Raw genomic sequence first — 20,750 nt, 5'->3', positions numbered from 1 at the left:
TGGCTTTCAGGATTTATCATGACCTTATTACTCTAAATCAATCACCCAGCTTTAGCTATCTGGCTGTACATTTTCAGCAGCAATCTGCAAGCCAACTTTCAAATGTCTATAGTTTGCTCATTAGAACTTAGTTTTCTAGTATGTTAGAAATTTGAATTAGCATGAACTAAAATTGGCATTTCAGTTCCTTAGTTGCATTAGCTACATTTCAAGTGCTCAACAGTCACATGTGGTTAATGACTTCTGTATTAGACAGCATAAAGAATATTTCCATTATTTCAGAAAGTCTTGGATAGCATTGTGTTAGAAAGCTTTTCAACTTAAAAATTAATTTCAGAAATTTGAAAAAAAAGTATTTGGCTTGTCCTTTTAATTACTTTTATAGAAAAGGGATTGGAAACTTTGTGAACTATATTTTTCCAACTGATGTCAGATATGTTGAAGAGTAAAAGACATGTTTATATTGACAGAAAGGAACAAATTGTTATTTGTAATGATATATGCCACATTTGTTTCCTAGAAAGGTACTGAATTGCACTTGAATGAAAGAATTTTTTTAATTGTTTATGGTCAAGTCATGTCTGACTCTTTTGCGACCCCATGGACTGTGGCCTATAGGCTCTTCTGTCCATGGGATTTTCCAGGCAAGAATACTGGAGTGGGTTGCCATTTCCTTCTCCAGGGGATTTTCCCTACCCAAGGAAATTGCATGGTAGCTGAGTTGGTAAAGAATCTGCCTGCAGTGCAGGAGACGCAGGTTTAATCCCTGGGTTGGGAACATCCCATTTTATGTAAATTAGGAGCTATAAAAAAAATCATGCTCCAGTCATATAATGATATAATAAAGTGTAAAGTATCTCAAGTGTTTGTGATTCCTGAAATAAATATACTCTAGCAGTCATGAAGCTTTTTATTTTAGTCATGAATTTCTGTTCTGAAAGCAGTATGAATAGAACTGTAGACCTCCTTTTATGCATTTTGTATTCATGATTATTTTAATAGCTTAGGAAACTCAAGACGTATTTGGCCATTGCTGTAAAACTTCTCTTGTTTTTAGTTTTAAAAGTTGCCTTAAATCCTGTCATTAGTTTAAGAAGGATTGTATAGACATTTCCCCAAATACCTTTTGCTCCAATGAATAAAACTTTAACATGCTGTTGCTAGGAATTTGAGGACATGTCCTGGAATAAGTGTCTTTTCCTTTCCTATTTAACAAAGTGAGAAGAAAAAAGAATTATTTTATTCGTGTCAGTGATTTTAAAATACTAACTTTGGCATGAATTTTGTACTTTGTTTTAGTCACAGGATTGGATTACATTTATTGGTATCAATGATCTTTCACAGTCATCTTGAAAGGTGACAAGTCTATTTGATTTTGTTTATTTGCTTAAATAGTCATTGGTAGGATATGTTTCTTCCTCACTTTTTGGCTAAATCCCAACTTGTTATCCCTGTTACACTGTATACTTTTTCAATAACGTTATTTATTAGTTATAGCCAGTTCTTATTACTCCCTATTTCTTTTAAAGTTCATTTGAGGGATTCAGAAGTATTTTTATGTTTATTGGCTCTTGGGTCCTTGTCTTTTGAGGCATTTGTGTTGACTTTTTTTTGTGTCTGCATGCTTTAAGGAGTACCCCCCTATTCAAATACTTTCACTTCATCATATTCTGAATATTACTTTCAGAAATAGATTTATTAATTGAGCTTGTTTTAAAGAGAATAGATGGTAGTTTATATTAGTTCTCCAAGGTTATTTTTTTAAACAAGATTTTACTCTTTTATGTGACTCTTAGAAAGTATCCTATTTGATAGGAATCTGTTTCAGCAGAAAACAAAATAAGTAATCTTGCTTTATAGTTTTTCCTGATGAGAGTCATATTATTGCTTATTATTATTGATTTCAACTCACCTGGTAAGCAAATGAATCAAAGTATCTCTATTAGTAGGTTGTTTTAGGGAGCTAACCTAGAATGGTCTGTTCTTCAGTATTTTTCAGTGCTCTTAAAGTTGTTAGACTCAAGTTTTTTTTTCCCCTTCAATTCAGTTCGGTTCAGTCGCTCAGTCGTGTCCTACTCTTTGCGACCCCATGAATCACAGCATGCCAGGCCTCCCTGTCCATCACCAACTCCCGGAGTTCACTCAAACTCATGTCCATCGAGTCGGTGATGCCATCCAGCCATCTCATCCTCTGTCGTCCCCTTCTCCTCCTCACCTTAATCCCTCCCAGCATCAGAGTCTTTGCCAGTGAGTCAGCTCGTCGCATGAGGTGGCCAGAGTATTGGAGTTTCACCTTTAGCATCTGTCCTTCCAATGAACACCCAGGATTGATCTCCTTTAGAGTGAACTGGTTGGATCTCCTTGCAGTCCAAGGGACTCTCAAGAGTCTTCTCCAACACCACAGTTCAAAAGCATCGATTCTTCGGCGATCAGCTTTCTTCACAGTCCAACTCTCACATCCATACATGACCACTGGAAAAACCATAGCCTTGACTAGACAGACCTTTGTTGGCAAAGTAATGTCTCTGCTTTTTAATATGCTATCTAGGTTGGTCATAACTTTCCTTCCAAGGAGTAAGCGTCTTTTAATTTCATGGCTGCAATCAGCATCCGCGGTGATTTTGGAGCCCCAAAAAATAAAGTCTGACACTGTTTCTCCATCTGTTTCCCATGAAGTGATGGGACCAGATGCCATGATCTTTGTTTTCTGAATGTTGAGCTTCAAGCCAACTTTTTGACTCTCCTCTTTCACTTTCATCAAGAGGCTTTTTAGTTCCTCTTCACTTTCTGCATAAGGGTGGTGTCATCTGCATATCTGAGGTTATTGGACGTAAATTGTTAATAGAAGTTTTTTTTCTATATTCTGTAGTAACGTAGCTAGTTTTCTAACACTTTTCATATAGTTCTATGTGATATTTGATATCTAATTGATTCATCTGGAATTGTGAGATAGTGGTACTGAATATGAGTTATACTCTTTCTTAGATCAAGTAGTGCCCAAATTGGAAGTTATAGACAAGGCTCTGATAGCATCCATCTAGCTAGATCAGTCTCAGAGATGTGTGTACTTTGACTTTTTTCATACTTGTATAATGAAGTTTACTGTAAAAGGACTACATAGTCGTCATAAAAATTTAGTATAGACGAGAACAAAAAAAGTAAAAGTTCCTTGTTTTCTACTCTAATTCCAAAGAGATAACTGCTAATACTGATATCCTGAAAATTTTAAATTTATAGAAAAACATTCAGAATGTGTCTTTATTTCTATATGTGTTTTGTAAATATATATCTTATGAAAATATACATATATTTTGTTTTATACAAATTAATGTTAATTTTGTATATTTTGGAAGTCTGCATTATTCATTTAATAATATTTTGTAGCAATTTGCATGTTATTACATCTAAAGCTTGCTTTTTTATTCTAATGAATGATTAAATGATGTACCTTGTTTTATTTAATCACTCCCCTATTGATGAATATTTATGTTATTGCTAGATTTGTTTGAATGAAATAATGATGAAAGGATAATGCTTATATATATAGATATCCATATGATACAAGCATGTTTCTTGTATCTGTCTGTATATCTGCATATTTGTGATGCTTTTTCTCTAGGTGTATATCTTTTTATTGAAATGCAGCATTTATCCAGAAAAGTGCACAAATTGTTAGTGATGAATTTCCTCAAAAGTGACATTACTACCCTGATTAAAACATAGAACATTATCAGCATCTCATAGGCCCTCCCCTGTGTCCCTTTTAGTCACAACACTCCTCTAATTCCTAAAGATAACTGCTTCCTCTCAGAACACTTTTATCACAGTTAGTTAGCTTTCTCTGACTTTTGAATTCCGTATGTACTATCTAATATTTGCTTTCTTTTGCATTTTTATGAGAATGTCCATCCATGTTATTGCATGTAGTAGTAGTTTATTCTCATTTCTGTATAATTGTCAGCATTGTGAATATATCAAAATTTATTCTTTGTAGCATAATAGGCATCTTGTTTCATGATGTTGACAGTTCTGAAAAGTGCTGCTGCAAATAGGTTTTGGGGGAGATGGTCAGGTGACATGCTTCGTGGCTTGCAGGATCTTAGTGCCTGACCAGGGATCACACCTGGGCCCTGGCAGTGAGAGCGCTGAGTCCTACCACTGGATTGCCAAGGAGTTTCCTGCTGCAGATATTCCTCGATGTGACTTCTGGTGCAAGTGCACACTCACCTTTGTTGGTTACATCCTGGAGTTTGCAGGGTATGCGTACATTCAGCTATCGGAGTTACTATCCACAAGTTTTTCTCAGTGGATTTGCCAGTTTATACTAATTGTTCTCTATCTGTGATATTCGGCATTGTCAGTACTTTAACTATTTTGGTGGGTTGGTAGTAGTATTTCAGTGTGGGTTTTGTTTTCCAGTTTGCATTTCACTGATAACTAATATGAGTGCCTTTCATGTTTACTGACAATTTGGATGTTATTTTTTTGTAAGGTGCATTTTCATCTTTTGCTCTTTTTTCTGTTAGGGTATTCCTTTCTCTTACAGATTTGTGGTAATTCTTTTATATTTGTTGGATATATATGTATCAATTATCTTTTCTACGCTTCCACTATGACTTGCTTTTTACACTTTTGAGGAACAGAAGTCAGTGTTAACGAAGTTCAGTTTATGTCTTTTCCTTTTGGTGTCTCGTGTGTCCTGTTTAAGAGTTCTTTGCCTGCCCCAAGGTTGTGATGATTTTTTCCTTTGTTAACTTCTGGAAACTTTATGGTTTTCCTTTCCCATTTAGATCAGTAGTCTGTTTGGAATTGAATTTTGCTGATGATGTGAGATAGGGGCTCACAGTTTACTTGATGACTTTTACTTTTTTCCCCAACTCACCCATAGAAATTTTTTCACTTTGACTTTGCTGGCTTAATATTTCAATTCTTACACTAAGTTAGTATATTAAGATAATAATATATAGATTTTTCTTTGATTAATCCTAAGAATTTATACTAAGACTGAACTTAATGTCTTTTTAGGATTATAAAATAATACATTGTTTGTTAAGAAAATATAAAAATTTGAAAGCTAAACTATTACAACATTGTTAATCAGCTATACTCCAATACAAAATGCTTTTGGTATTAAAAAAATAAAAATTAAATTAAAAAAGCTATCAAGATAATAGAGATCGCTGTAATCTTACTACTCTAGGATAATCACTACTAACATTTCATTGTTAGTATTTTAGTGTTTCCTTTGTTTTTCTGCGTATATATTTGTGTGTATAAAATTTGCTGCATATGTATCTGTGTTTGTAAAATTATAAAAGTATATTTATCCATATTTATTAATATCATTTAATCTTAAACCATGAGCATCTCAATATAGTATTAAAATTATTCAAAAGTTAGATTTCTCGTTCCTGTATATCATATAGCTGTACTTTAATTTATCTCACTATTTCTTTACTGTGTATTAGACTGTTTGCACTTTATTTACAGTTGTAAATGTTATTGTGATGTTATATGTAGATAGTGTTGTCATGTGAGATTATTTTTTCTGTATAGATTTCCTAAGACTCTTGAATTTGTGTGTGATACTAAGAAAAAGAGAAATAACTGGACTTGGTCTTGGTTTGGGAGTGGAGAAAAAAATTAAAAGATGTCTTTATAGATGAGAGACTGGGTTGCTGAAAGGCAGGGGGAAGAAAAAAGAAGCAGAGAATTTAGAAGGAGGTTCTGATGTGAAAAAAGATTTTATTTTTAGCAATATTGAGTTTTAGATAATAGGATGTATTAAGTTGAGATGTTCTATAGAAATTGGTAGCCTTCTGTATATCTAAGCAATTACATATCTGCAGTTGTATAATAATAATTACTTAGAATTTATAGTTTTTGTATACTCTCATTGGATTTTCTGATGTGTATAAACTGGATATTATTACTGTCACTACTAAGCAGGTGAGGAAATGATGATGATAGTGAAAATGAAGTTGCTAAGTCGTGTCCAACTCTTTGCAACCCCATGGACTGTAGCCTACCAGGATCTTTCATCCATGGGATTTTCCAGGCAAGAGTACTGGAGTGGGTTGCCGTTTCCTTCTCCAGGGGATCTTCCGAACCCAAGAGTTGAACCTGGGTCTCCTGCATTGTAGACAGACGCTTTACTGTGTGAACCACCAGGGAAGTCATGATAATGAATGGCATCAAAAATCAACTGTGTAATGCTATATGCCATAGTTGATGATTTACATATATAACCCCTTTAACTCTGCAGAGATTCTATGAGAATTATTCCCTCCATTTATGGGTGAAGAAAGTTATGAATGAGTAAATTTTAGTTGTTTAGCTTGACACTGCTAGTATCACTCTTTGGGATTAGATTGTATTTCTGACACTGCTAGTATTACTCTTTGGGATTAGATTGTATTTCTTTTAACTCCCAACGTGTGCTTTTTTTGTTTTTCCATACTACTTTTGGAAGCCAGCTTCACCCAATAATAATTGGAAGAGGTAGGATTGAAATTCAGGTCTTTTGCTTTATCTAAATATTGTTGACATTTTGTCCACTTTGTTATTTTTTAAATTATTTCCTTTCTCTAGAACCACTAGAAATTCTTTCCATATTCTGGAAGCAACCAAACTATAGTTTGTATAAGGGAAAATGAAGTATGTTTGTACAAAAATCATTTTTAAAGGTTTGAATGATTTATTAGATTTATAAAGAACCAGTTATAGTAATGGAAATAGCACTGAACTAAGAGATATAAAATCCTGGTTTAAGTACTAGTGTTGAAATCTAGTCCCAGTGATAGCTTGGGTAAGACACTTGCCTCTGTGATATTTTAGTTTCTTCATTGGTACTGTGAGGATAAAAAATAATGCACAGATTACAGTAATTAGGGTCTCTGTTGCTGGATTTGGAAGACTTGGGTGTAAGTTTTTGTTTCCCTTCTTAGACAAATAACCTTTCTCAGCCTTAGATTTCTTATTTGTAAAATGGGATGAAAATGCTTACCTCATAGTCTTCCTGTAGGATTGAATGGAATAGATTATGCAGGATAGAGACCACTTGCACCCCCTTCCTTCCCTGAATGCCTCCCAAGCATTGTATCCATAGCACTGAGAAGAGTGTCTGACACATAGTAAATGTTAGATAAATCTTAGTTATTATGCTGAGGAGGAATCACAAATTTGTAGAACACTATATAAATGCTGTTTTTTGTTTAATTGTAGTAGATTTACAATGTGTTGATTTCTGGTTTACAGAAAAGTGAGTCAATTATACATGTGTGTGTATGTATATATACACCTATACACATATTCTTTTCCATTATGGTTTATAACAGGATTTTAAATATAATTCTCTATGCTATACTATAGGATCTTGTTTATTTTATAGATAGTAGTTTGTATCTGCCAATCGGAAAGTCCTAATTTATCCCTCCTTCACAGTTTTTCTCCTTTGGTAACTATAAATTTGTTTTCTGTATCTGTGAGTCTGTTTCATAAATTCATTTGTGTCATATTTTAGATTCCGTGTTATCAGTGATACCATATGATACTTGTCTTCCTCTTTCTGACTTACTTCACTTCGTATGATATTCTCTAGGTCCATCCATGTTGCTGCAGATAGCATTGGTTTATTCTTTTTTATGACTGAGTAATATTCCATTGAGTCTCCACTGTTCTATGACAGTTCCGTCTTTCCTTATCTTTTATGACCTGGATAGTTGATGGGTATTGATTATTTTGTAGAATGACTTTTAATTTCAGTCTTTCTGATATATTCGTATGATTAGATTGGTACTTTCATTTTTTGACAAATGCCACAGAAGTGCTGTGCTCATTTCAGAGCATCATATCAGGGATTATAAAATGTGGATATATGTCTTATTATTGCTGTTACTACATTCTCTGTGCTTTGGTAAGGTGATAAATGCCAGTTTTCTCCATTTTAAAGACACCTGTTTCTCTTTTATAATTGGCAGATATCTTGTGGGAAATATTGAATAGTTTGAGGCTGTTTAAATATCCTATTTGTACTCAAATTTTTACCTACTTATGTAAGCATCCATTGGTGGGTCCTGTAGTTTTAATGTGGTGTTTACCTAAATGTGAATTTGTATTTTCTTCATTCCTTCTATATTTACGTTAATTGTAGCTGTACCTTCCCTCCATTAAAAAAAAATTCCATTTATATCAGAATGGATATTTGTTTTATTCTTTGTATTATAATCTGGTACTGCCATTTATTTTTTTCTCACATTGTTTCAGCTTGCCTATTAGGAACTCTTTCAGACAAGCTCTTGTATCCTTTTGACATGCACTCTAGTTTCTGGCACCACAAAATGTTCCAAGGTCATCTTATATATAGTTCCCCTTGCCCAGCTTTGAAATCATCATTTCTCCAACGAACTCCAGTTCCTTTTGTTGGGATAATGGTAGTAAGAAGCTAAGTTTTAGATGCTAGGTGTGTTTCATTGCTTCTTAATGATCTTAGCGCACAGAGTTAGGCATTTTGTGTGTGTCTACTAATTGACAGATGTACACACATCTATACTAATTTATGTTGGTTGGGCCGAGACGTCTGTTTTGAACGAGATTGAATGGAGAAAAGGGAGAGAATGCAAAATATAGTTAAGATGTATCTAGATCAGTTCAGTTCATTTGCTCAGTCGTGTCCGACTCTTTGCAACCCCATGAATCACAGCACGCCAGGCCTCCCTGTCCATCACCAACTCCCGGAGTTCACTCAGACTCATGTGCATCGAGTCGGTGATGCCATCCAGCCATCTCATCCTCTGTCATCCCCTTCTCCTCCTCACCCCAATCCCTCCCAGCATCAGAGTCTTTTCCAGTGAGTCAACTCTTCTCATGAGGTGGCCAAAGTATTGGAGTTTCAGCTTCTGCATCAGTCCTTCCGATGAACACCCAGGACTGATCTCCTTTAGAATGGACTGGTAGGATCTCCTTGCAGTCCAAGGGACTCTCAAGAGTCTTCTCCAGCACCACAGTTCAAAAGCATCAATTCTTTGGCGATCAGCTTTCTTCACAGTCCAACTCTCACATCCATACATGACCACTGGAAAAACCCTAACTTTGACTAGACTGACCTTTGTTGGCAAAGTAATGTCTCTGCTTTTTAGTATGCTGTCTAGGTTGGTCATAACTTTCCTTCCAAGGAGTAAGTGTCTTTTAATTTCATGGCTGCAGTCAGCATCCGCAGTGATTTTGGAGCCCAAAAAAATTAAGTCTGATGCTGTTTCCACTGTTTCCCCATTTATTTCCCATGAAGTGATGGGACTGGATGCCATGATCTTAGTTTTCTGAATGTTGAGCTTTAAGCCAACTTTTTCACTCTCCTCTTTCACTTTCATCAAGAGGCTTTTTAGTTCCTCTTCACTTTCTGCCATAAGGGTGGTGGCATCTAGATCAGTGGTTCTCAAAATTTCTGGCCTTGGAACCCCTTTGCTCTTAAAAATTTTGAAGTCTCTTAAGAACTCTTGCTTCTGTTGGTTATATATGTTGTATTTACAGTTTTATAAATAAAACAATTAAAAATTTTATTTTTATAAATAAATTGCATTACATGTTAACACGTAGCATATTTTTTCATGAAATATAACTTTTCTAAAATAAAAAGTTCTGTGAGAATTTGTTTTAAAATTTTACAGTCTGTTTACTGTCTGGCTTATCTCGTGTTTGCTAATACATTTAGTCTGTGGTGACATCACATGTTAGCTTCTAAATACTGCTGCTATATACTCCTAAGAGGAGAGTGAATAAAAAGAAAAAACCTATGTATTATAGTGAAAGTGTTCTTTTCTCTCATGGACCACCCATGAGAAAGAGTGCCAGGGATCTTCTGGAGTCCCTGGACCACACTTTGAGAACTTTGATAGAGATTTACTAAACTCTTACAATATAAAGGTATGTATATAGTAGAAGGATGGATCCAGAAGAACTTCTGTGAGGAACAGGGAAGAACTTGAACCATGAACATACAGAAGTTAAAAGAATAGAATTTCTGGGTAAGATGGGGATTGTCAGCACTATTTCAGGTAAGATAACTTGATTTGATCGCTTGTTCCAGTTCATCTTATAGTTACTAAATTGTAAGATGCTGATATAGCAACCAAAATACAAATTTTTAATGAGAAATATTATAGAGGAGTAGATTAGAATGTTTGTTGTGAACTGTGGGTCCCTGAACCTTTTCAAAATCAAAAGATGGTTATGGACTTTCTCAAGCCCTGACAAATGTAGCTCGTATCAGAAGTTGACATGCTGTCAGGTCAGGCAGAAAGGGAGGGTTGTGGTTTATGATTCACACCAAGACCTGTTCATCAATGTGCTGCTTCTCCTTCCTGCCCTATTCTGTGGCTTAGTGAGCTTGGATTTAGAAATCTTCCTGTTGACTGGTTAAATCTGTTATTTCCAAAACCATCCTGGAAATAAACACACTCATGCATATCCATAGGGATATATTCTTGGTGTTAAATTTCTCTTTTCCTGGACTCCATGAGTACTTTCAGATACTGTTAACATTATTTCAGTTGCTCAGTCGTGTCCGACTCTTTGCGACCCCATGAACCACAGCACGCCAGGCCTCCCTGTCCATCACCAACTCCTGGAGTCCACACTAACCCATGTCCATTGATTTGGTGATGCCATCCAACCATCTCATCCTCTGTTGTCCCCTTCTCCTCCTGCCCTCAATCTTTCCCAGCATCAGCATCTTTTCCAATGAGTCAGCTCTTCGCCTCAGGTGGCCAAAGTATTGGAGTTTCAGCTTTAACATCAAGAACACCCAGGACTGATCTCCTTTAGGATGGACTGGTTGGATCTCCTTGCAGTCCAAGGGACTCTCAAGAGTCTTCTCCAGCACCACTGTTCAAAAGCATCAATTCTTCTGCGCTCAGCTTTCTTAACAGTCCAAGTCTCACATCCATACATGACCACGGGAAAAACCCTAACCTTGACTAGACAGACCTTTATTGGTACAGTAATGTCTCTGCTTTTTAATACGCTATCTAGGTTGGTCATAACTTTCCTTCCAAGGAGTAAGCGTCTCTTAATTTCATGGCTGCAGTCACCATCTGCAGTGATTTTGGAGCCCAGAAAACTCAGTATATTTACAGTAAATTGCTTTATATCTTTCTCTTTACATTGAAACACTTTGTTGTACTTGTGGTCACTTTGATTATGTTTCCTAGGCAATATTTTGGAACAGTTTCTTTCTAGTGATAGTTAAACACATTCTTTTTATATGACTGTGTACTATTTTTACTCTCAGAATAACCGTTTCTCTAAGTTTGGTGGCAATTATTTGTATATTATATACTTACTTTAGATTGTTCTTTCAAAAAGTTCAGCCGTAAGAGAATGGAAGTTGTTGGAAATGTTTTGGTCCACAGGAAATTATTTTATAGGGTAAATTTAAGGGTACTTTTAGGTAGAGAAGTAGTTGGTAAAGTAAGAGAGATTATTTTAGAGACAGTGAAGATGCAGAGCCAGAAAGATGGGTAGTAGAGGAATCCGCAGCACAGAATATAGAGGAAAGCACAAAGACGCTTTCTTTTTTCTTAAACAGGGGTGGGAAGATGATTGAGAATACCTAAAAGTGAAGTTGAAAATTGAAGGGAACATATGGCTTCAGAAATGGAGAGATGGTAAGGACAGATACTTCTGCCAAGTGACCTAGGTCTTTACTGTTAAGGAGATTGTGCAGAATCATGAAAGCTGAGCTAGGGAAGAGTATAATTGATAGCAAGGGCAGTAAGGAGCTCTTGTATATTCCTCACTGGGGAAATGGCAAGAAAGCAGTCTTATGTTAATTTATTTGTAGAAGAATACATTGGTAGATTATAATGCCGTAAAGCTTGAAATGGATATGGATGTAGGTTATTAAGAATAAAGAGTAAGAAGAGTCCAAATGATTGTAAGGGGTCACTTTGTTTGGGAGTTAGGGGTAGACCAAAATTTGCAAACCACATCAAATGTTCATCACATACTATGTCTGGCAATGTTATTTTAGCTTTGCCTACACTTGTTAAATTGCTTATTGACGTTATTGAGTGTGAAAGAAGGTAGTTGGGAAGAGTAGGAGGTTTGATGGAAGAAGAAAATAGGATAGTGTGAGAAACCTGCACATCCCCTCCTACATTCACTGCCAATGCCAGGATACCAAGACTTTCCCTTCAACCAGCAAACCACCCCCACAGTCAGGAATGAAACCAGCACAGATGGTCTGTCTAGTCAAGGCTATGGTTTTTCCAGTGGTCATGTATGGATGTGAGAGTTGGACTGTGAAGAAAGCTGATCGCCGAAGAATCGATGCTTTTGAACTGTGGTGTTGGAGAAGACTCTTGAGAGTCCCTTGGACTGCAAGGAGATCCAACCAGTTCACTCTAAAGGAGATCAATCCTGGGTGTTCATTGGAAGGACAGATGCTAAAGCTGAAACTCCAATACTTTGGCCACCTCATGCGACGAGCTGACTCACTGGCAAAGACTCTGATGCTGGGAGGGATTAAGGTGAGGAGGAGAAGGGGACGACAGAGGATGAGATGGCTGGATGGCATCACCGACTCGATGGACATGAGTTTGAGTGAACTCCGGGAGTTGGTGATGGACAGGGAGGCCTGGCGTGCTGTGATTCATGGGGTCGCAAAGAGTCGGACACGACTGAGCGACTGAACTGAACCTGAACTGTGAGAAACCTGCAGCTCTGATTACGTCTCTTATTCAATCCAGAAAGCTTTTTGCAGTTATTTCAGATCTCATGAGTTTCTCCATTTGGTTGCTGTCTTGTGTCATTCATTTAGGTTGAACCAAATATGTGCCATTTTATTAGTTTATTAGTGTTATAAGTTTCTTTTTCTTTCTTTTTTTTTCTTTTTAAGGCATGAAAACTTCCCATCTGCATTTTAAGATCTTTGGAAAGATTTTAGAATGTGTTCTTTGTATCTAGTAGTTTACTCTGTACAATGTTAGAATCTCAGTAAATTTAAAGTTTTCATTGTATTACTTTAAACCGACTGAATTTAGCGCTTAATAGCTATTGAATGAGTGAGTGAAAGCTGTTATGAGAATATCAAAGAAGAATATCTTCCTTTTGGATACCAAGATACAGTTCCGTGAAACAGAAAAATAGAAAAGTGAGATAGTTTATGTTTGAGCCAGACATGATATAAGTCTTGAAAAAGAATCATTCTGGATTCTGGGCATGAATTACTAGTGATTATAATCAAGAGAAAGATTTTTCTGTTTTTCAATAGAGAAGGGCCTCTTTATGTTTAAAGTTGAGAGAATAAAGAGAGAAGAATAAAAAATGAGGAATACCTCAGTATAGTTAATATATATATATGTATATATAAACTTACAAGAATGAACCAGCTTGGGAAGTGGCAAGGGGTGAGGAAGCATGGGCTCTGCCTCTTGAAAGGGTGTTGGGAGAAGTTAGATGAATGCATAAAGTAAGTGTGACACAGGATGGTCATGGCTGATGGCCTCCTTTGTCTTAAAAGTGGGAGGCCCATATGGATCTTTGATCAGTGGATGAGCAGGAGTTTCAGGTGGAGAACTGTCTGGGTTTAGTAAAATCATAAGAAAGAAGTAGGAGTAGGGTGATTAACAGTGTTGATGACGTTCTCTGACTTGGTAGTGAGCAAAGCATTGAAATTCAGATTCTCAGATGTAGGCAGGAGGTTGCACATGGGACTAGGTGAAATGGTAAAGATTAAGCCATGGGGAGAAACGAGAGATTTGTTTTTTAATCTGGCATATTTCCTAGCCTATTGATATTCTTGATATTCTAATGAATATGTTTCAAAAAATCCAGCAAATAAGTTTTTTCAAAAATCACACATCTGCAGATGTGTGAAATCCCTAACTTATGTTGCATTTCCCTCATGAACCCTTCTACACAGCTATGTCTTCTGACTTTATAAGTCTGTAAGATGTTTATAACCTTTAGCACCCCCTTTTTAAGTGTATTTTTTGAAAATATAGCCATTAGCACATTGTACTTCCTGAAGTATTATCAACATTTTTTTTTTAATCAAGATTTTTTTTTTTAAAGGTTATAAACAACAGAAATTTATTTCTCACAGTTCTGAAGGCTGGAAGTTCATGATCAGGGTGCGAGCATGGTTGGGTGAGCGTCCCCTTCCAGGTTTCAGACTTCTCATTGTGTTGTTCTTGTTGAAGGGTCAAGAATTTTAATTGTATTTCAGAGCCTGTTGAGTTGAAAGTTTCTTAGTTTTAATGTACTTGTGTTTTCATTTCAAGGATAGTTTGAAAATGTAGTGGTAAGTAGTGGGGGACTGTGTACCTTCAGTTCTGATGAAAATTGATGCTGCCATCACTCCACATATTAGGACATATCTTCACATATATGAGAACTGAGATCTAAAGATGAGATATTTTGACATCTTAATGCTTGTAGTATTTCTTTGCTTATTATGTAGTTAGAATTGTCTTGTACATAGCTGTGGCCTAAAACCATATGTAATTCTGTAAACACACATTTGGTGATGGTTTTTTGTAGAGCCTGGGAAAATACTGGTTAAAATACTGCCAAAAACATTGAACTTAAAGGTAATTAAGTTTTATTGTTAGATTATCATTCCATTTTTTGATGAAATTACCTTTTAGAATTTTTTGTTGTTTTTGTGATGTTTTGCCAATTGACAAATTGACAAATTCAGACCCATCATGAAGTCTGGTCACCTAGTATTTTACTGATTTTGGAATTTAATGTTTTTTTTTATGCTTTTAACCTCAGTTTTCTTAAATATGGGAGTGAAATTTTATCCTCACTTCTACTTTATTCTCCTAGGTCTTATTACTTTTTCCCAGGACAGCTTTAATCTTTTTTTTTTCCAGATAAATTTTTATAAAATCCTAGTTTATGCCTTCAATTTATATACTGTTGATTCTCATATGTCAATTACTTATTGAATTCTTCAACACACTATTTACTTGCACACACAAGTAATCTTTCTGGGAACATCTCTATGTGGATTTAGCAGAGAGTTAAGCATGCAATGGCTCTTTGTCACAGTGGACTTTTTGTTTATTTCTAAAATTGGCTTTTTTTTTTTTTTAACAGATAAGTGTAAAGCAGGAAATTACTTTCACTGATGTATCTGAGCAACTGATGAGAGACAAAAAACAAATCAGAGAGCCAGTAGACTTACAGAAAAAGAAGAAACGGAAACAACGTTCTCCTGCAAAAGTAAGAGAATATTTTAAGGTGGTGTTCCCAAACTGTTGCTTAATCTTATGGGCAGGAACTTGGCTGGACCATAAGTCTCATGTGGCTTAGTACAGTTGGACTGATGCATCAGGAGTAAGGAAGAGATACATGTCTGCATGGAGGTGGTGGGAATTGCTTTAAAATGTCCACTTCCCTTTCACGTCTTTTTTTTTTAACAAACTTTTCTTACCCCATATCTCTCTTTTCTTTAAAAACTGATAATATGCAGTGCCCTTGCTTCTCATTCATATTAGTCTTCCTTATTTTAGTATTCCTATTTCAGGAAAATTCAGTACCAATTGGTCGTGAGGAAAAAGTTGTGCAATACCTGTGATGTAGACTAGAATGTAAGCTCCATAAGAGCAGGGACTTCATTTTATTCACAGCTATATCCCAGGAGTGTGGAATAGTAGGCCTAAGAGACTCAGTAAATACTATGGGTGAATGAATGGCTTAGTAAATAAACAAGTGACCCAAAAATACTATTAGGAATTGCCTGCCTTTTTTTCCTTTCAGTACAGTAGTAGCTGACTGTATGTATCATTTTGATGTTCCTAGGAAGTCTGAGAACTCTGTATAATTTACATCTTTTTACAGTTATTTTTCATCTTTTTTTTTAAAAAAGATTTTATAATATCTTTTTTATTCTGAGGGCTACTTAATTTTGTATTTGTGATTTAAATCATCATTATTATTTATGCATCTTGTACACTTTTGGATATGTGGTGTGCTGCAGTTTGTACTGGCTTGCCAGAGCTGATTAATAAATTTTCAGGAATTTTGCAAGCTGACTCTGAAACCATTGGTAATTTGAAATTAGCCACGGTGAGAATATTTATACCGTGGAAATCAGCATCCCTGCTCTCTAGCCCCTTAAAATGTTAAACATTTACCAATATGCTGCTTTTGGGATATATATAAATATGGTTACTGCAGAAAATTTTGAAAAATAGTGGGACGAAAATAACCCATTTATTCTTAGAGATAAATATTTCAGTTTTCTGCCATATTCCTATTTTGTTTTCAGCTTTGTATAGGTTCACTGAATTTCCTGTTTGTAACTAGAGTTGTAAGCTATTTTTAAAGTTATTAAAGGTTTTTACAAATATTAGCTGCATATGTATTATTATTTTGATATATCACATTATATTCAATGATTGCTATGTTGTTGGAAAGTTGTTTTCTATTTGCCTTCATTTTAAATCATGTTACACTTGAAATATTTGTGTATACATTTTCATGTACTGCTAAATCAAAGGGTGTGAACTTTTTAAAAAGTTTCTTTAAAAATTAAGTAAAATAAGCAAATAAGTAAGCTAAATAAGTGAGGTTTTCTAATAATGTTACTCCTTCCAGAAATGTCCTAGTAGTTACATTCCTACCTGAAGTGGACCTAAGATGTCTTTGTCCATACTCTCTCATAACCTTGAGTATGAAACTTTGCTTCTTTTGTAACTTAAGATGAGTGTCTCATTATAGTTTAAATTTTAATTTCTTTGGTTATTGGTCATACTAAAACTTGTGTGTTTTTTCATAATTATTGACATTTTTTGTTTCATGTTTTGTGCAGTCCCTTTATCTCCCTCGTCCCTGCTTCTTTCTTCCTTTTCTTTTCTTGGGGTTACTGTTTTTCTCAGTGATATATGATCCTTTAAAAAATTTACATTAATGAATGAATCAAGTTGTTTAAGGAAAATATTAATTTCTAAAATTGTGATAGTGGTTATGTTACTTTGTGTTCTTTGCAAAACCTGTTTCAAATCTTTTAAAAACAATTTTTATTTTTCGTATCTAATCGGTTTATTTTTTATTTATCTTTTTGGAATATAATTGGTTTACAATGTGTTAGTTTCTGCTATGGAAAAAAGTGAATCAGCTATTTCAAGTCTTAAAAAAACAACATATATAAGTTGTACATTTTCCTTGATATTTTATAGCCATGTTTTTCTGATACTATTTTTGATTGTAATTCTGAAATTCTGACTAAAACTTAGGTTATTATCTTCTTCAGGGGTGTTTGGAATTATGTCCTAAGTAATACAGATCATATTTTTACAGAGTTTAAGTTTAGTTTTTGCTTGTCTGATTTGAAATAAACTCATTTATAATGTATTATCATAATACTCCTAAAGGCATTTATTTAATTTTATATATATATATATTTATGTTGTTGCTGGATGAAAGAGGTTTGGCCTATTCTGAATATATTGCATGTAAGAAGATGTTTTGGCCAGTCTTTTTAGAGCATTCTTAGGACAGTGAAATTATTGGAAATAACACATGGCAGACAGGGCTGTGAGAATAACAAAAACAAGAATTTTTACATTGTCCTGACCTATTACATGTGACAGGAGAGAGAATGGTTGTTGTCTGTTTTTAACCCTGGTCTTGCAGTGTCCAGATGAGTGGTTTGTGTCTGGATTCTCAGAACTTTGAACTTGTGTTTAAAAATTCACACTTAAGATTTTTCATTAAAGTAATTCTCCCCTTTTTGTATGAAGAGAAGGAAAAGCTTATCTCTTGCTTAGAAATCAGTGTTACTTCTTTTAAATTCCTTAAAAGCAACTGTAAGTTTCTCAAATAATTGTAGTGTATTATGCTTAGAGGCTTCCCCAGTGGCTCAGCAGTAAAGAATCTGCCTGTACCACAGGAACCACTGCAGGAGATGCAAGTTTGATCCCTGGGTCAGGAAGATCCCCTGGGGAAGGACATGGCAATCCACACCAATATTCTTTCCTGGATAATCCCATGGACAGAGGAGCCTGGTGGGCTATATAGTCCGTGGGGTTGCAAGAGTTGGACATGACTTAGCAACCACAACAACAATGCTTAGAGGACTCTACTCTCCACCAACACTTTACACAAATCTTGAATTTTTGCCATTATGAATATTTTGAGTATGTGTCCCCATTATATCATGTTAGATTGGGGATCTGCACAGGAAATATAGATGAAGTTATCTTGCAGACTTTCAGTAAAAATATTAGAGCTTATATATCCACATAGACCTGGCTCCCTTCCAGATAAGCTTTATGGTGAGAAATACTGCAATATTATGTCATCTTTAGCTGCCATGAATTTTAAGCAATAATTGCTTTCTGATCCTTTATCATATGGCAAAGCTTAGTTACCTTAAGGTAGAATTTGGTACTTGAAAATTGCCAGAATATATTTGGTAGCATGTCTAAAGAAGAGGGTTATTTTGATCAAGTAATTTGATACAGTCATGGAATAAGTTGTTTTATGAAAGTGAATTTTCTACATAATAAAAACTTGTCCCCTTTAAATGTTTAAATTTAGTTTTATTTCAACCACCTTGTTAGAAATCTTGAATATATTGTTTTCTTTTAAAACATAGCACATTTGAACATAATTCAGCTTTTAATGGTTTGGGGTTCATGTTGTAAACATTAAAAAAAAAGTCAGATGTATCATAGTGAAACCTTCTGGGAGGACTGAGATGTTAGGTTCCCCCACCCCACCCCCAACACACACACACACTAAGAAATCCTAACTGCTAAGTTTTTAAGTTTTTTTTTTTTTTTTGACTGCTTTTAAGTGCTTCATCCTCTCATTCTTTAATGACATACTGTTCATTTTTACATTGCTAATTCTGTGTGGCCACTTAACATCACCTTCCATTGACACTTTGACTCTTTTTTCCCCTTTGTGGATTAGGACTATAGAGAACTACAGTTATTAGAAATGTATGAAAAGTCTTAAGTGTACTTAATTCAGTCTCAGTGCATTTATGTCACTGGTTCTCATGGCTCTGCATTAGATCATCCGTAGGGCTTTTCCAGTTATAAATACTCAGGCCCCGTCACCAGAGATTCTTATTCAGGGGTTTCCATTCATACTAAAAAGAGTCCAAGATAATTGTAATTTACATTTAAGTTTGAGAATCTCAAGTCTTGATTTTGAAAGTTTCTGGATAAATGAGGTATTGCCACCTGACTTTGCTGTTGATTTGTTTTGTGAATTAAGTGAGAATGTTTTCCACCACAGAAGGGTTGTATGAGGATTGTTGAGTTAACATCGATAAACTCTAAGAATCCTTTCAGTAAAGATGTAACAATACTATCTTAACCCAGTATTATATACATCTTTTAGGTCTTTTCAAACTCCTCAATAGTGCTAGATCAGAATGTTTTTGTTACCTACTTCTTATTCTGGAATATATATCCTTTTAATTCTCTAAGCAGTTAATTTGAGTGCCTATTAATGTGCCAGGATCTCTTATAGGGTACTGAAGAAAGGAACTGGGTTCAGTTCTTTTAAAAAAAAAAAATTTTTTTAAAGTGAGGAAAATTTGATTGAAAGGCGAGAAATAGAAATACTAGCTATTTGCCAGACTCTGTCCTGCATGCTAACTTGATTGTGGAAGGAGTAGCTTTAAGGTAAATAACTGATTGTAAGACTAGGGATGGAAATAGTACTTAAGAGAAAAACTGGAAAAGTATAAGTGTTTTATTTATTTATTTATCTAATTTCCCTAGGGAATTTTGAATTCTGGGTATATAATTTTTCCACAGAGCCAAACTATAAATTTTAAAAATATTTGGATGTAAATCTTTCTTCTAAAAAAAAATCATGTACATCTTTGCCTGATACTTAGGAAATATGAGAGAAAAAACCTTTTCTAAAGCTCTGGGTCATTCTCCTGAACGCCAGTTATATATATCACGCTTATGATATAGTGAATATCATGTTCTTGCACTGCCAAAAACTTGCCATTTAGAAATGAAGTTTGGTAATAAGTAAAACCAAGTACTGAGAGACAGTAAAAATCAGGGAGAATGAAAGAACGTGACAGTGTGAAGATGGAATGTTAGTGATAACTAGGATAATCAGAGATGTTGAGGGTAGGTATTGGCTGTGGGCTACTTTGTTGTTTTGTTGTATGTCTTTGGGGTTGCACTGTTCTTCCATTTCTAGTTGGGTTTGGAGAGTAAAGGGAATTTTAGAAGATCTCATTTTCCAGTTGCAGTAAAATGTGATAGGTGAGAAGTTTAGACTCTTCCTCCAAATTGTTGTTTTGCATTTTGGTGATTTATAAATCAATTGATTAAGAATATATGATAAAAACTATAATTATTAATTTAAAATATACTTTAATAATTCCAGTATAGAATGAGGGATATATCATGTCTGCCTTTTAAGAGAACAAAACTTTCTCACTGAGGGGTGTCAGGTTTTGGCTGATTGGTGGCAGTGACCCTTGAAGAGTCAAAAATCTCTGAATTGAATAGGTAGAGCTTAGTGTTTTGTTGGTTAAAAATTGGTATATTATTTAACATAGCAATTGCTACATATAGGGATAGCTGACAGGGAACAGATTTGTCTCAGAACAAAAAATGTATTTGCTAATGGACGGTGAGATAAGAAAGCAGATTGAGGAATTCATTTGGTATTGAAATATTTTGCTGAAAAATTCTGTTTTAAACTTGTGAAATGGTTAAGAAAACAATCAAGTATTTAGAGTATTGTTTAGACTA

The 20,750-nt window shown here is 34.9% G+C and overlaps 1 protein-coding gene across 7 annotated transcripts in view; it reads left to right on the top strand.

Annotated features, from left to right (window-relative positions):
• Nucleotides 1-20,750, top strand: part of ZNF148 (zinc finger protein 148) — a 147,969-nt gene that overhangs the window by 70,603 nt on the left and 56,616 nt on the right. For all 7 annotated transcript variants that reach the window (XM_088837715.1, XM_055398073.2, XM_055398001.2 and 4 more), the window contains one exon: nucleotides 15,106-15,231. In XM_088837715.1, the coding sequence (XP_088693841.1) occupies nucleotides 15,154-15,231 (78 nt within the window). In that variant the 5' untranslated portion in view covers nucleotides 15,106-15,153. The remainder of the gene's footprint in view (nucleotides 1-15,105; nucleotides 15,232-20,750) is intronic.

The sequence above is a fragment of the Moschus berezovskii genome, chromosome 1 (genome assembly GCF_049115385.1).
Source record: "Moschus berezovskii isolate FMDL1 chromosome 1, NW_MosBer_1.0, whole genome shotgun sequence".
In the NCBI taxonomy this organism is placed as follows: Eukaryota; Metazoa; Chordata; class Mammalia; order Artiodactyla; family Moschidae; genus Moschus; species Moschus berezovskii.
This window is presented reverse-complemented; position numbering and strand designations above follow the sequence as displayed.